This window comes from Copadichromis virginalis, linkage group LG23 (genome assembly GCF_057382275.1).
Source record: "Copadichromis virginalis isolate Kocher_CV1m ecotype Utaka linkage group LG23, C_Virginalis_male_GT1.1, whole genome shotgun sequence".
Classification (NCBI taxonomy): domain Eukaryota; kingdom Metazoa; phylum Chordata; class Actinopteri; order Cichliformes; family Cichlidae; genus Copadichromis; species Copadichromis virginalis.
The window spans coordinates 35,893,575-35,910,866 of record NC_140639.1 but is presented as its reverse complement, the minus strand read 5'-3'; the positions used below and the strand labels follow the sequence as shown (position 1 = coordinate 35,910,866).

At 38.7% G+C, this 17,292-nt stretch overlaps 1 protein-coding gene across 5 annotated transcripts in view; it reads right to left on the bottom strand.

Annotated features, from left to right (window-relative positions):
* Nucleotides 1–1,855: 1,855 nt before the first annotated feature.
* The window catches only part of LOC146681492 (dedicator of cytokinesis protein 9-like), a 53,556-nt gene continuing 38,119 nt past the window's right edge, over nucleotides 1,856–17,292 (bottom strand). For 3 of the 5 annotated variants that reach the window (XM_085447972.1, XM_085447971.1, XM_085447973.1), the window contains exons 39-52: nucleotides 17,121–17,258; nucleotides 16,803–16,985; nucleotides 16,510–16,623; nucleotides 16,048–16,263; nucleotides 15,890–15,947; nucleotides 14,619–14,725; nucleotides 14,348–14,470; nucleotides 14,091–14,204; nucleotides 7,065–7,211; nucleotides 5,211–5,421; nucleotides 4,641–4,831; nucleotides 4,441–4,541; nucleotides 4,130–4,268; nucleotides 1,856–3,501 (exon numbers count right to left, since the gene is read on the bottom strand). In XM_085447972.1, coding sequence (XP_085304098.1) covers nucleotides 3,367–3,501; nucleotides 4,130–4,268; nucleotides 4,441–4,541; nucleotides 4,641–4,831; nucleotides 5,211–5,421; nucleotides 7,065–7,211; nucleotides 14,091–14,204; nucleotides 14,348–14,470; nucleotides 14,619–14,725; nucleotides 15,890–15,947; nucleotides 16,048–16,263; nucleotides 16,510–16,623; nucleotides 16,803–16,985; nucleotides 17,121–17,258 — 1,977 coding nt within the window. In that variant the 3' untranslated portion in view covers nucleotides 1,856–3,366. Of the gene's footprint in view, nucleotides 3,502–4,129; nucleotides 4,269–4,440; nucleotides 4,542–4,640; nucleotides 4,832–5,210; nucleotides 5,422–7,064; nucleotides 7,212–14,090; nucleotides 14,205–14,347; nucleotides 14,471–14,618; nucleotides 14,726–15,568; nucleotides 15,701–15,889; nucleotides 15,948–16,047; nucleotides 16,264–16,509; nucleotides 16,624–16,802; nucleotides 16,986–17,120; nucleotides 17,259–17,292 lie in introns of all 5 variants that reach the window. The other 2 variants (XM_085447969.1, XM_085447970.1) reach the window with 1 other exon arrangement.

Genomic DNA, 17,292 nt, shown 5'->3' with positions numbered 1-17,292 from the left:
TCACAGACAGAGTTACATATAGGTCAGGGATATAAATTAACCTTTGTATGTGTAGAACAGTAAAATTATCAGATAAATAAGATACTGTCATGAATGTTATTCATTCTGTGAATTCTCTTTGGGCTGATGAAGTATCTTAATAATGATTGGATTCTACTGCCATTACATTAGGCACTTGACTTCCTGCTATTTCTTTAAACTAGTTTGCTTTAATGTTGTTTTGTGGGGGAAATCACAGATCCCTGGTTTGTATCTAGCGTCCTTCTGGTAGGTATTTGGTTGCCATTGAGATGCGTGACCTCAGGTCTTCAGTACATGGATGGGCCGGGTGTGCTAGAGCTTACATGTGGAAAGATTGGAGATTCTAAACCTCATTATCCTGCATGTTTTGTGGCAAAAACTCAGACACTTTCGCTCTCTTCGCACACAGCAATTTTTGTCATCATGTGTCTCATTGTTTTTCAGTGCACTTTATTACAGATGCAAAAGTTGGATAGTTTTGTCTTCTCCTGTCAGCTCCAGTATTGTTCAACCACATATACTAATGTGAACAATAGAATAACACTAAAATAAACGTAATAAAAAGGACTAAAAAGTGGACCCTATAAGGAGTCATTAACACGCCTCTTGGCAAAGCAAATGTTTGGTACAGCAAAGCATTCAGACCATGATTCTGCTAGCTAAAACTGCAGGACAGCACGTTTTGTTATATTACAAACCTGCTAAACAATAAATTAGAAGCACAAAGTTACCATTTCTGTATAAAAGTAAAAACAACAAAAAGCATATAGAAAGGACAAAGCCTATAGAAGTATGAATTCCTGCACTTCATTAAAGCAATCACACACAGCATGAAACATTAGCAGGACTCACAGCAGACACATGATGCTCAGCTGCCCAAATCTCTGAATGACACCATGAGGAGTTTGTTCAGCAAACAAATGAGAGGTTGTGGATCCAGTGCATTTCTATATATATATATATATATATATATATATATATATATATATATATATATATATATATATCGGTTCGGTACGCATATGTATCGAACAATACAAAATTTTTAATTTATTTTATCAACTTTCCTTCTGACGATGCTGTCTGTGTTGAGCGCTCAGTGGATCTGTGCTCGACAGTGCAGCCTAGGCGGAGTAGTCGAACGCAGATTCACTGAGCGCAGGGCAAGCTAGCGAGACAGAAGTTAAGCTCTCCTTGCAACTGATAAAAATAAACCTGAAAATCAGTTCAAAACAGCGTACTATGTTGCAAAGAGTGAACTACCACTGGCAAAAATTTAGCAGTCTTTGCAAACTTCAAAAAGCAAACGGCCTCGATCTTGGACTGATTCATGTCCTACACAGTTCTTACAAGTTCATAGAAATTTCTGTTCAATTAGACCCAAGTATTTGAGTTGATGATTGTAATTTTTATACAATGTTATAATCTGTTTTTCAACAATTTTTTGATTAATGTTTTGTTTCCGTTACAATATTATACTTTAATGTATAATATTGTAGAGGAAACAAAACGGGAAACAAAACATCAATCAAAAAATTGCTCTCTTTTTTATTCGGGCTACTTAAACTTATTTTGGGCTACAAAAAACTGAAGAGTCCCTGCCCGAAGGGCTACCAGGAATTTTGAAATTTTGCGAGCCCTGATATTTATAATTTTAATAAATGACAAATTAAAAAGGCATGAACATTTTTTTATCGAAAAAATATCGAACCGTGACACCAAAGTATCGAACCGAACCGAACCGTGAATTTTGTGTATCGTTGCACCCCTAATATATACACACATATATATACATATATATCTTTGTGTCTAGAATAAAGTTGAACCATTGTTGCATTTTTTGCTTCTTTATTCAGTAATAGTCATGATAGGACAAATCACAAGTTGTGACAGCCTTAACATCTTGTTGGCAAATATCTCAGATGTGACCTTTGCAATCAGACAGCAAAAGAGTTCCAGCAACACTGGTGCTAAGTCATGCTCACATCAGATACAGATGGAATTATTTAGGTAATTATTTTCTTAACAGCTGTAAACTTTGATGAAATTTGATATGCTGCAGATACAGGAGTGTGGTATTTCAGCACTGATCTGTTTTTCATACAATAAAAAAAACAATTAAAGGCAAAGCAAGGAAGTAGGCATTATTATTATTACATGTTTTATTTATTTGTCTTAAACATATGAATGAATGGATGAATCATAATCTAGTAAAAGTCTTGTGTTTCTTCTTAAATTTGAATTCACAGATAATAAAAAGCGTCATGACAAAGAAACAAAGGGGTAGCTTACAAATTGTTACACTCTTGGCTTGCATTGCATTGTCTTTTTCTCTCATGTCTTTGGCAAGAGGGGATAGACTTGGTAACTGTAAAAAAAAAAATATTGCACATAATGTTGTTACAGAAAATAGGTTAAAACATTTTGGTTCATCTGGCTTTATAAATAGTTTCTATAAATGCCCAATGGCCTAAAATAGAGTGAATAATTCTTTGAAAAGATCAAAGATAAACTCTGATGCTTCTGCACTTTACAAAAAAAGCTCCTGCTGTAGCTAGACATGGGGGAAAATGAAGAAAGAATACTGTGCACCATAGGAATGTATGAATGGTTACAGCGGCACTGATGTCTCACTGTCTTAAACACTCTTTTACAAACACACTATGTGAATGAGATCCCCAGAGTTAAAAACAGATCAAGTAGTCAAATGCAAAAACACTTAACTTCCTTGTCTGTAGTTTTAACCCCATGATAGTATCCTTTGGGTTGGGCTCTGGACAGAAGAACAAGATAAGACCATGTTGTAAACTGAAGTACTAATACATGCTTGTTAAGTTACATGTGGTTTAACCCTCTTAGAACACAGAAAATAATAAACAACACATGAAAATGTAGACAGATGATGATATTACAATTGTTGTAAAGGTTTGAAAACCATCTGTATTTAATGGAGTCTCCATAGGAAACAAGAATAATGGGGGGCACACGTGACTTCACTTTACTGGTTGCGGCAGGTGGGTGCCCCTCCCTGAGCTTGGTTTTGTCAGAGGTTTTTCCTTCCCACTGTTTGCTCAGTGGGGTTGGGTTTTTCCTCTGTATTATTTTATGGTCTCTGCTTTACAATATAAAGCACCTTGTAGTGATTTGGCGCTATATAAATAAAACAGAATAACATTGAATTGATTTTTCAGGTTATGACCTGGAAAATTTTGAAATCAGATAAAATAGGAGAAAAAACGGCAACAAATTATGTTTTTAGGTAGTGTTACATTCTTTGAAGGTTTTCAGCTGATCCTTCAGGTAGTTTGAACAGTCATTAGTAGTGATGGAGCAGCAATTTTGATGTCAAACATCTCTGTCAGAATATGGTGGTCGAGCCATGTACTGTAGGTTGGCACTGGTTGGTGTGCCAGTGATGGTGTTGAAGATGCCCATAGAAGCAGACAGATTGCTCCTTGGACCATCGTCCACTGGGTTTATCTGGAAGAAATGGACTGTTAGAAAGCTTAAAATATACTGTTTGGTTTGTTTTATGTTTAAAAGGGGGTGGGGGGTGGAATTAGTGAGGAATGGTCTTTTAAAATTTTCCTTAATCCGTGGACAATCATAAATATCAGGCTACACATGAAGCTGATTCAAGAGGGCATTATATTTCATCTTTTGGAAGGCAGATTTGGATGTAGATACTATGTCCATGAAGCTGTTAGTCAGTTGCTGTCTATAAATCTTTTACAGTGTAAATAGTTACTTTATTCAATGACACAATCATTATTACCATCCAAGCTGCTCATGACAGCATAAATAAAGGAGATAGGAAACATGGTTAGTAAAGGTTAGAGTAAAAGAACTGCAGCACAGGACAGCACTTTTTGTCATGCAATTAAATATAAAATTACACATTGACAAACACCCTCATAACAAAATATATGTGTAGATAAGTGTAGATGAAGCATGCAGATGTGAATACAAATAAAATCTGACAGACCAGGTGCAACTTGATTCTTCACACGGAACAAAACTTTATAAATAAAATATTTAGTATTTATGAGCCATCACATCTCAGAGCCATCACATGCTGTGATCATTCATCATTCTTCAGTGTTTCCACCTGTTCGTGCATGATGTTCGACAGCTCCCTCGTCAGATTCCTGTAGTTGGCCTTCATCTCATCATGATACTCTTGCTGGTCTTCTTTAATCAGCCGCTCATTAACGCTAAGCGCTTGACCGCAGGCGTCCACAAACTTCCTGAAAAGAGAGGCATGAAAAAACTCAAAGCAAAGAAACAAGCGCAAAATAGTAATATGCAATACAGAAAGACAAGCATCCAACCTCTGTAGCCAAGCTCACTAAGGCACAATGTAATCATAGTAATATTGGGTATGTTATAGTGTGTGGGAAGAAGGTTTTCTGTCAGTACCTAAAGACCTCTTTGAGCTGTTTGACTTTGTTGTCTGGATATTTCTTGGCACTGCTGCTGTCTAGGAAGGCTCTGGCATAAGCAAGAGGACCAGCATTTACCTGGAAAATCAAAATCAAAGACTGTTAATTCTAGATTAAAGGAATAAAATAATTATTGATAAAGTAAAAATGATTATAACCTTGTGATTTTGACTCTACCTGAACACTGATGCTGCCTTGGAGCTTGAGCTGCAGGCGTATCATGTCCACTTCAGAGGCCGAGCACAGCTGTCGCAACTCATTCACCTTGGCACTCATCTCATCTATGGCCACTTCTATGGGGCTCAGGTCGGTTTGGTGTTGGTACATGACTGCTATACGCTTCTTTACGTATGGGAAACAGTGGGTGGCTGAGTGAACACAGGATTGGAAGAGAAAAAATATCTGTTGTTAGCAGCAACATAAAAATGTCCTTTGAACACAGAAACAGTAGATTCCACAGTAATGCTGATAACCAGGATACTAAACACTGTAAATGGCCACAGCGGAGTCTCCACTATAGCCAAATCGGTTAGCATAATTATTAATAAGGCACCGTAAGAGCTGAACTTACTGGTACACTAATGAAACAGAACTAAATTCATCTACATAATTTTTTAAGTGATTTGCACTAAAGTGAGACACAGGCAATTGTAATCAACAATAACAGCTGACAATCAGGAAGATATAATTAAACTTTGGTTAATCTACTCTACATTTACAAATAGTTTCCATGATTGTATGACATACTGGTGAGAACAGTCCGCCGTTTACATTGCTCTTCCACCCCGCCCTGCTTTTTGCCTGACATTGTGAACGGTGTTTCAAACACAAAGCGCCAGATGTTGTGACTCTTCTCAAAGTCTGTCCTCCTGTCCTCCAGCTCCTTTTCGTCGAGGTAGGGCGTGACGTGAGTTACCTGGATATAGGCGTACTTTGAGTCCAGATCTTTCGGATTCACCTGTGGATGCAGAAGTAGTTTTTCAACATATTTTATTTGTGTTCAATCCATAATATTTATATAAGCTTACATGAAAATAAATTAGTGTGTTAACCAACCAGTAACGGTATTTCCCAATAGCAGTTGACATATAAAAGGTATATATTAAATTTGATTTCTTCCCAACTGGCTTTGTATGCTCTCATGTTAACATTTTAACAAAGGTATTGGCAGCTACACAACTTCTTTTTTTTTTTTGAGGTTACAGGTTATACTGGCAAAAAAAATAACATTCACAAGTCAAGTTAGTGCAAGCTGAAAATAAATCAAAAGGTTAACTTTAAAAAATTGAGATTTTTTTTAGAATTCATATAATTCTTAAGCAAGATGGGTCTAGTCATTTCAGCACTTCAAAAGTAACCCTCAGCATGTGGTATGTGACCCAAAATCAGATTGAGGCTCATCAACAGTTGTCATAGTTATGGGCTTTCAATACAAACATTCACAGTGGTGGAGAGGGGAGGGGGGGTTGCCTTTGGGGCTTAGGTTACCAGGAGATATAGCATAAACAGCAACAAAGTACATTGTAGTGGATGAATAGGTGAAAATGTATTCATGCAGGAGAACGAGGTTTGTCTCCTATGTGAAGCCAAAAATTCAAAAACACATTTAAAAGACTTCATATATCCGGTTGTTCAGTGATGACGCAACGAATCCTACTTCCGGGTCTAAAGTAGTCTGCGTTTAATATGGCTTTTGTGTTGTTAACATGTTTAATGTTATGTATTTTCTTCTATTTGATCTCAAAAAGCTCCTAAAACAGTCAGTGATCACTGTTGACCTCCCTCGGCTTTTATTACCGCTAATCATTTATTTAAGCTCAGTTTTTAACACCTTAGGATGTAACTACAGCCCAGCCCATGCAGCAGTATACGAATGACTAACCTCGTATTATGGATGGATTATCTCAGTTGTTCTCCTGGCTGAAGTTTGGTCCTTTTATAGCATCCTGCCATGCGATTACATTTGTTCGTGACCACCGAGAACACTCACGTTAACTTTTATCGAGTGGAAAAAAGGTTAGCTTGTTTATATTATGCTAACATAGCTGTGTCGCTAGCGGTCACGTAGCACATCATTATATACCAGCTAGCCCAACTTCAGTAACCCTACAAACGTCACTGCTTTTTAGTTTTCTGTCTTCATTTATGCTGGAAGTGATAACAGAGCTGTACGTTTTAATTTGTTTCCCAAACCCCGCAGTCAGGACATGCTATATTGTATTTAGATAGAAGCTAGCAAGCTAACTCCCTGCTAACTTCTAACTCCGTTAAATGTCATAAATTCCGTTTTCATGGATGCCTGGATATTTAACTCAATTGTTACACCTGGTAGAGCAGAACGCTGATCATTTTATTACAGATGAAAGACTTTAGACAGTTTTTCAACTCTCAGTAATGCCACAGTGATCGTTTGATATATGGACCTGCAGCGGAGTTTAGGTCCAGACACGGCTAGTGACGTCAGACTGAACAACCGGATTCATTGTGAATTCTCTGAATGCAATGTGTACGTCAAACCTACAATAACGTTTTCTCAAGATTATTGCACAGTTACTAAGGTCTATCATACTGTCATCCAAACATACAAGAATGTGATCACACCTTGCCAGAGTCCTGAATAATCTTGACATTTTCTTGGCCAAATTTGTCAGAGTATAGCTTCAGGAGCCTCTGGGAAATTTCAGACAGTGGAGTGAACTTTGGCTCCTTGTAGATGTATTCTTTTCCATCCTCATCCTCAAAGAACCCCTGCAAAACGGAAAGATCAAAACTGAAATAAGATGGTTAAAGAAAATATCTGTGCACTAAAGTGGACCTATTGTGCTCATTTCAAGCTCCACATTGTTAGTATTGCACTGTCTCCTTATTGTATGACTTGATGGTGGATTTATTCTTTCAATTACAAGATGTATGAAGCAGTCTGTATTTGTTTAAAGGTGTTAACAATGACATACGTAAATTGAGCACTCAAAGCCAGTGACACAAACATTCATACAGCCCTTTATGTATACATAAACACTGTTTAGCATTGTCATGCTAAATGACGTGCCAATGGACACATTCGGAGAAACTCAGGATTGTAACCAAGGCCCGAGATTGATCCACCAAGCTTCCAGTTGGTAGATGACCTGTCAACCACCTGAGCCACACCAATTCAATTCAGTTTTATTTATACAGCGCCAAATCACAACAACATTCACCTCAAGGCGCTTTGTATTGTAAGGTAGATCCTACAATAATACATACAGAGAAAAACCCAACAATCATATGACCCCCTATGAGCAAGCACTTTGGCGACAGTGGAAAGGAAAAACTCCCTTTTAACAGGAAGAAATCTCCAGCAGAACCAGGCTCTGGGAGGGGCGGGCATAAACACACACACACACACACACACACACACACACACACACACACACACACACACATACATACATACAACTAGGGCTGCTCGATTATGGCAAAAATGATAATCACGATTATTTTCACTGAAATTGAGATCACGATTATTTGACGATATTTATTTCGTCCGCCAGAGCTTATATTATTTTTTTACATGCTGTAGTGCCATTTGTGGGAGCATTTCAAGTTGCTATACATCAATACAACTGTTATAGCCCATATTTTAAAAATGTGTATGCATTAAGTCCATAGTAACTACATTAATTGCAAAAAAGTGCAATAAACTACAAAAAAATTGAAAATCGTTTTTGTTTTGTTTTTTTACATATATTTCTACTTGGAGAAATTTAAGAGGTTTATCCCTCAAAACTTTAAATACAAAAAAGTTGCAAAAAATAGTTTACAACAACAGGAAATTTATTTTGAGTGTCTTCATAGTTTTATTTTTGGAGATACAGCAATTTTTATATACTGCAGGAAAAACAAAAAAACAATCCTATGATGCAAATTTGCAAAGAATGTGCATGTGCATCAAAATAAACTATTTCCAGCAGTGCAATTCGAGTTCTAAGGCCTACAAGTAAAAAACTACATTTTCCGCAAAAACGACGTCACTTGCGATAGTTCACGTTGACGTCTTTTTCAATGTGGGAAGTGTTAAGAACAGCTGATCGGATCGGCAAAGCGTGTTTCTGGAATATTATGTTTTTGTTCCTGCAAGCTCTTTTTATGCAATTTTTGCAAAGCTATATGTGGAAGGAAACCGTGACCGAGGACAAGCTGATGGCATAAGAAGTAAGTACAACTCCTCTGGTTTCATATGGAAAAAAATTTATTGTGCTAGCTTAGCGTTCAGGTTCTACAGGGATTTAAAAATAGTTACACAAAATGAGCATGCTGCTCTGACCGGCTTTAAAGGTTTAACAATAACAATGTATTGAATAATGACTTTAAAAAATAATATAAAATAGTGTGCAAATACTGATAACAGTGCAAATGTTTGCAATATAAGAAATAAATGAAAAATGTGAACTTTGCAGTGTTGCTCTGTGGTGCAGCTACGACACCATAGCAAAGTTTACACACTGTGTCTACTTGATCCACGTCTGACTCCGCGAACCCATAATGTTTCCACACCACTTAAGTTTTTTTTTTTTACCTCTCTTTTCAACCAACGGCAGTCCACTCCTCTCCAAATAACTTCTGCTTAGCTTTCCGAGCTTCCCTCGGGTCCTCTTAATTGTTGTGACGCGTGTTCGAAATGCAGAGCAGTGCGCTTGATTTGCCACAAGGAGCAGCGCGAGAGTAAAGCATGAGGGAGGGGCTAATAATCGGCTCAGTCATTTTTAATGATCGTTGAAAGCCCAGATCGTAATCGTGATTAAAATTCGATTAATTGAGCAGCCCTACATACAACCATCATGGAAGGACAGTATGGAACGCCAGGACTGCCATAATGAATTAATTAAATACACCATTAAATAATTAATTAAATGTGTCAATAATTAATTAAAATTGGAATTAATTAATTAAATAAATAGTTATGACACATGTAATTAATTAATTATTGACACATTTAATTAATTATTTATGTATTTCACATTTTAATTAATTATTGACACATTTAATTAATTAATTATTGACACATTTAATTGATTATTTATGTATTTCACATTTTAATTAATTATTGACACATTTAATTAATTATTGACACATTTAATTAATTATTTAATGATATATTTATTTATTTCATTTTGGCAGTCCTGGCGCCTGGCTCTCGTCATGAAATAATTTTATCTGTCAGCCTCACCCATCAAACTCAGGGGGCGGGGTTAACGCTGCCCATGCAGCTTCTCTAACATTTGATTGGTTGCCGTGCAAAGTAAGTCAAAACAGGTCGATCCTAGATAATCGATTGCTTGTGTAGACTTGGGGCAGCCAGTTATCCCAGAATGCAGATCAAATCACAGGCCGTTTTTCTGTCACCAGCTACACTTTTAACAGTGTTTTAGCCGCGAATGTCGCGCCGTATGTCTGGTCAGGTTGTCAACATAGAACATGTTTGCAAAAGTGCTCAGATGTTTTCAGAGATTTCACTAGCTCTGCTAACAGTTAGCATGCAGAGCGCACCCAGGGGGTACATTAACCGGTTTGTTTACATATTCCACTCTCCGTGTTCCACATGTTGCATTCGCAGATTCTCATTTTCACCGAACGATCGTCTCTTTCCGCCTGGTCTTGTGTCTCTGTGCTTCTGTAACATAAAGAACGAGCTGACATTTTTCTCACAAAACCAGCGATCAGCTCAGCAGACCCTCAGTTTACCTGCATGCATCCTCCTCCTCATCTGTCAGCTGTTTAACACCTGCTGCTAATTCAAGAAACACGCCTAGTTACCTGGTGATAGTCACAGTTTAACTGCACAAGATAAGTAAATATAGTGTTTTCCCCGAGCGCAGAGCTGCTGGAGCTTGTTTCCTTACAGAGCACTTTATAGGCGAACAGCTTTATCAGCGGCTGATGTCCAATCACCGGCACACAGCTTTGAAACCTCTGCTGAGTTTTAGCTCTCAGTGGTTAAACGCTGGACTTCATTCACTCAGGTTCTGTCTGTCGGGTCACGTTTACTTCGCTGTTTTATTTACAACTGAGCAAATCGGTTTGGCTGAGGTTAAAGTTACGTTTCATAACTGCATAGTTTCACAGACGTTTAATGGTTCACTGGCACATGTGTTAGACTGAACTATCATCTAAATATCATCTGTTTTTTAATAGTTATTCAACTGTATTCTAAGCACCAGCTGTCTGTTAGAATGTGATTTTTTTTCTCTCTCTCTGTTGGCAGAGGTATAAAAATGCGCAGGAAAATCTGACGTGCATGGCAAACTTCACCGACGATATTTAGGGAGGAATAAACACACATCAAACATAAATGAACCATTTGCCTGTCTCCATAATTGAGAGCATTTTCTCTTCTTATGTCAACACTCTCTCTCTCTCTCTCTTTTTTTTTTTTTTTTTTTTTTTTTTTTTTTTTCTTTTTCGGTCATGTTATGTTTACCTGTCAAAGGCTTGTTACAAACTATGAAACACATTGTGCAGACTTCTGGATGTTAGAAGAAAACGAATACTGCTCATGAATGAGACTAAAGGCAGGAAGGTGTCCTTTAAAACTAAACATGTTAATAGGACCTCCCTATTTATATCATAGTTTATGATATAGCACGTGTATTTCAGTAATAGCCTGCTGAGGCCACTATACGTGCTGGCCTCATATCAAATGTGAAGGCAGACTGAGTCTATGTTTGACGTTTGTTTATATCTAATCTTCCTTTTCAAACATTTAAACAGCAGCGAGTCTGCAGCTGAGGGAATACAAACTCAAATTGTCGGAACAGGTTTGCTCGTTTCTTGGATTCATTTGGTGATTTATTAAATGTATAACTGTTATTCTAATCTGCTGCTGAGTCTCTTACACTTTTCTTTATGCTGTATATTTTCACGTCTCTGGAATAGTTGGCAGTTAGATAGTCAGCTGGGAAACTTTGTGTTAACTCATGGAGCTGAGGATATCGTGGATATGCTGACCTCGCTGCGTGGTGTACAGAGCGAGGTCAGCATGATTAATATTCACAATAAAAATATTAGCCGAACATCATGAAGTCTGTATGTGTTTCATAGTGTCGAACAACCTTTGTACAGTTAAAGCCAGCAGTTACTACATGACGGAAACACCAACGTTATCTCTTTTATGTGTTTATACACAGGTCACGCTGATTACTGAACAAAAACCCAAAGATCAGATGTTAAACAGATTTATTTGCTCTCTCTCCTCCTTAAACATGTTTTTAATGTTAGTTATAATTCAGAATTGGCGACTGAAACACGTAGGACACATAAGAACATCAGGAAATAAAACACCGATAAATATAACCTCAGTAAAAGAAGTCAGCGGGGGTTACTACAGCTGTGTACCGGGGCCTGCGCTTTGTCGGTGGGATTGCTTGCGAGGCGAGCGGGTCTATCCCACGCTTTGCCGTGAGACTGGGACGACATCTCCGAAATCATCGAAACACTTTTGCAAAGGGGCTGTATCTTGACAAACCGACCAGACACATGAAGATTAAACCACTACATTCTCGGCTAAAAAAATATTAAAACGGTATTTGGTAACACACAAACAGGGTTTTTCAAAGCTCAGTTCTGTTAGCTTCCACATGCCGGTTGTTGTGTGCTAGAAACAATGGCCACCAGGCCAAAGCAATGGTTTTGACTCGATCAGCGTTAACCCCGCCCCCTGAGTTTGATGGGTGAGGCTGACAGATAAAATTATTTCATGATGAGAGCCAGGCGTCAGGACTGCCAAAATGAAATAAATAAATATATCATTAAATAATTAATTAAATGTGTCAATAATTAATTAAATGTGTCAATAATTAATTAAAATGTGAAATACATAAATAATTAATTAAATATGTCAATAATTAATTAATTAAATGTGTCAATAATTAATTAAAACGTGAAATACATAAATAATTAATTAAATGTGTCAATAATTAATTAATTACATATATCATAACTATTTATTTAATTAATTAATTCCAATTTTAATTAATTATTGCCACATTTAATTAATTATTTAATGGTGTATTTAATTAATTCATTATGGCAGTCCTGGCGTTCCATAGAACAGGCCCCTGCACAGTATGTACCACTGGCAGATAGAGGAGGTGGCTGATACCCAGAAATCCTACCAGTGGCTGGACAAAGCTGGACTGAAAGACAGCACAGAGGCACTAATCATGGCAGCATAGGAACAAGCACTGAGCACAAGATCCATAGAAGCTGGGGTCTATCACACCAGGCAAGACCCCAGGTGCAGGCTGTGTAAAGATGCCCCAGAGACAATCCAGCACATAACAGCAGGGTGCAAGATGCTAGCAGGCAAGGCATACATGGCACAGATGTTCCTGTACACTATGTCGGCCACTTGGTTATGACGTTCCGAGTATAACCTGGAAGTCCCGAGGTCAAAATGGGAGATGCCCCCAAGGGTGGTGGAGAATGACCGAGCTAAGATCCTGTGGGACTTCCAGATACAGACGGACATAATGGTGGTGGCTAACCAACCGGACATAGTGGTGGTAGACAAACAGAAGAAGACGGCCGTAGTGATCGATGTAGCGGTTCCGAATGACAGCAACATCAGGAAGAAGGAACACGAGAAGCTTGAGAAATACCAAGGGCTCAGAGAAGAGCTCGAGAGGATGTGGAGGGTGAAGGTAACGGTGGTCCCAGTGGTAATTGGAGCACTAGGTGCAGTGACTCCCAAGCTAGGCGAGTGGCTCCAGCAGAGCCCGGGAACAACATCGGAGATCTCTGTCCAGAAGAGCGCAGTCCTGGGAACAGCTAAGATACTGTGCAGGACCCTCAAGCTCCCAGGCCTCTGGTAGAGGACCGGAGCTTGAAGGATTAACCGCCCATATATATATACATATATACATATGAGCAATAGGTCCACTTTAAGTGATTGTCATTATATACAGAAAGTTATCAAACACAGCAAACATTAGCTGATCACTACCGAGTCAAACAGATACAATCTATTTAATTTAATATATTCATACATGCGTAACAGTTACACTGTGGTTTATTTGTATAAAAGTAATAGTTGGAAAGGCTTCATCAATTAATCAAAAGAAACTTTCAGGGGAAAAATCACAATGGGATCACATATGACTGAAAAAAGGATGAGTTTCTGGATTTGCAAATGAAACAGAAAAGAGATAAAATGATATAAAAGTCACACAACAGCTATTGTTTTGTGACTAAGTAACCATGTTTTATCCACTACTGGTCAAAAAAAATCATGACGCAACAAAAGCTTAAAAATCTACAGATACTTGATAGTAATTTTACAAATACTCATTAGCCCTTAAACAACGTAAAAAGGCACTGACATAGAGGAGGACTCCTCTATTCACTTACCGCAGCCTTAAAAGGAAAGGGAAAAGAAGAGAAATCTCAATTTAAAAAATAGTAGCGTTCCACTTAGATTCAAAGGTTCAGCTGTATCAGAGAGTGTATGTGTGTATGTGGTACTGTACTGCAAAAAACAATAAGATAAACACCATGCTTTTATGAAAACTGTGGACTGAGTCAAATTTAAGCTGAACTGAAAATTTTAATTATTATCATATTTATTTACTTTTTATTTTGTAAACTTACCTGTCCAAAAAAGGCCACTCTGAAGTATGTGCCAAGCAGTCTCTTGCCAGAATGCATTACTTCCATCACTTTAGTATACGCACGGTGGAGTGTATCATACAGGTGTGCCAGTTTCTGTTTGACAAATTCAAAAACAAATTGCAATAACTGTCACGCAGATGTTTTTATTTACAAACTGTTGTTGTGAATTGGCATTATATAAACAGAACAGAACAATTCACACTTTGTCTATAACTTGTGCTCAGTGTGCAGCTCACCTCAAAGTCTCTGCGCTGTTCATAAATGGGAATGATGAGCCTATAGACATCAGCAATGAGCTCATAACGCTCTGCCTTCCAGAGGCCATCAGCACACTCCTCCAAAAGCTCCATCAGCACCTCCTGAACACAAACAATTATCTTATCTTTAGAAAAGACACTGAGAAGTGGGACTAATGTTACTGCCAAAAAATATTCCTGAAGCCAATGACTAATTTTAAAAGGACATTCTATAGGCTGACATTCAGAAAAGATCGAAACAAAGTCTGACCTCACTGAAGTGAACATCCTGCATCCCAACATCCTCCATCATGGCTGCTTCCTCGTCAATGTTCGGAGTGATGACACGGAAAGCTGAGCAGCCCTGCCTGAACATGCCTGGCATAAAAAAGGTACACAGAGAGGTCCAGTAGAACCATACACTGATCAAGCATAAAACTATCACCACTGACATGTCAACCCTGTCATAGAAATTATATTCCCGGTTGGCTATGGCCATGGATAATGTGCCCTGCCATGATGCAAAAATAGTTCAGGAATGGTTTGAGGTTGGCAAGATCTCAGTCCAAGCGGATCTTGTGGGATGTGCTGGACAAACAAGTCTGATCCATGGAGACCCCACAACTTACAGGATTTTAGAGATTTAACATGCTGTTATGTGCTAGACTGTCTCAGGGGCATCTTTGCACAGCCTGCGCCTGGGGTCTTGCCTGGTGTAATAGGCCGGGCCTCTATGAATCTTGTGCTCAGAGCTTGTTCCCGTGCTGCCATGATTTGTTGTCAACACTCTGTGTTGTCTTTCAGTCCAGCTTTTAGGATTTGGTAGGATTTGTTAGTATCAGCCAGTGGTACATGCCATGCAGGGGCCTGCCCTTCCCTGATGGTTCCTCTCTCCTTCCTGCTCTTCTTTGTTGGGCTTCTGCTGCCCGAGGTATTCACTAAGCACACTATCAGTTGCAGATAAATTCCTGATGTACTCGTGGACCTTTGTTTGTTCTTTCATCCTGGTTGTGACACTCACTAATTATCAGCCACGTTTCTTCCACTTTTGTGTGTGTAGTAAGAGAGAGAGAGACGTGAAGGGTGAAGGCAACAGTAGTCCCAGTGGTAACTAAAGCACTTCCCAGGAACAACATCTGAGTTCTCTGTCAAGAAGAGGGCAGCAAAAACACGGCACAGGACCATAAACTTGAAGGATAACGATGAAGGAATATGACTCACACTGTTTATTTTTTACAATTATTGATGGTTTTAGAGTTGGAGGAATTTGCAGTGTATACAATTTACAATTTCGATTGCAGACATCCCCAGCTCGGACATATAGCTTTTTATCACGTTCCATAAATCTTTCATCTAAAAACAACAAGAGAGTTGATAGGCTTTATTGAGTTTATCAATCAATCTCTCCAGGATAATGTTCCTCTACTGCTGTAATGTTTATCAGAGATTCATTTTATGGCTTCTGTAAATGAGGATCATAAAAACATGTTGGAGTTCAAATAGTTAACTGCCAGGAGACCTTACATTATATCCTCAACTTACCTTTCCTCCAGAGATACTCAGCCACCAGAGCGGCAACATGCACGTAACACATAGCTGCCTGCAGGTGAAAAGCACAGACACAGTCACGAGTCAGAGGCTAACACAACAATGCCTTACTGCAGAAAAAAAGTCAAGGTATTCAATGTGACGTAAAATACCTCTGAAAGATCCCCATTTTTGTTGTGGATGCGAGCCATACTGTCCAACCAGGTTTTACGGAGCTCAGGGGTGCTGGTGTAGGACTTGGCTAAGCTGTATTGGAGATCTACCAGCATTTCCGGGTCATTTTCGTGCTCTTTCATTTGCTCTGTGGCCATCAACACTGTCCTGATGCGTTTTGTTAGGTCCTTCACATCTGAAGGAAACGCCGTGTGCTGCCCAAGCACAACAACAAAGTGAATGTTCAGGATTACATAAAGCAAGAAGCGGGTACTGAAATGTGTTTGCCCCAAAACAGGAGAAAGGCTGAAATGTATCTATTTAGCCACCTAGTAATAGATAGTATTGCTACATGTATGATCTGACCAAGTGTTAATCAACCAGTTTGGGACAGAAATAACTAAAATTATTCAACAGTTCTCCTGGTAATTTATTTTGCCTACCAAACTCTCATTCCTCACCTTGATGGTCTTGTCACTGTTGGCATAGTTGTTGATGATGGAGAGAGACTGCTGGAAGCGCATACCCCCTATGCCGATGACATCAGCAATCAGCTTACTGACAGCAATTACCACCTGGGTGAATATCAACAAGTAAAGAGAACCTTACATTTAAGACTTCCTGTATAATACAGAGATACATCATTAACATGGTTAGCAGATACATCATAGATATTGTATGTAGATAAGAGACTAGAAAAGATAACTAAACATATAAAATGTCAAATTTAGACAGACACAAATGAAACGCTTACCTGCAGATGTGTTCGTACAAAGGATTTACGACCTGTGTAGTCGAAATTGCTTTTCATAAGAAAGTAGAGAAGGTGGGCAGCATCGCTACGGATGGAGCTCAGCTTGGAGTTACAGCACTTGAGAATTTCGTAGCAGAGAGAGGCACACATGTCGGCCCGGCCATCAAAGAAGGTGCAAGGGAACTAGAGGACATGGAAATGCAGCTGTGGGGTCATTTCAAGTCGATTTGTGGATATCAAAAAATCACAACCACATGGGTTACAACCCAATTCAGTCCCACCATGTTAAGTCAATAAACATGGAGCCAGATATTTCACCTTGTAAATGAAAGTCCTGAGTGAGGTGAAGACCTGTTTGAGAGCAGCCTCAGACTGAGGTATCTGCAGAAAACACAAGTGCACCTGGAAAACCTTCTTCATCAGGGGATTGTGACCGAGATCTGAATTCAGCTGGGTCTGAAAACAGGGAAGGTGAGTTTATTGGCTGAGC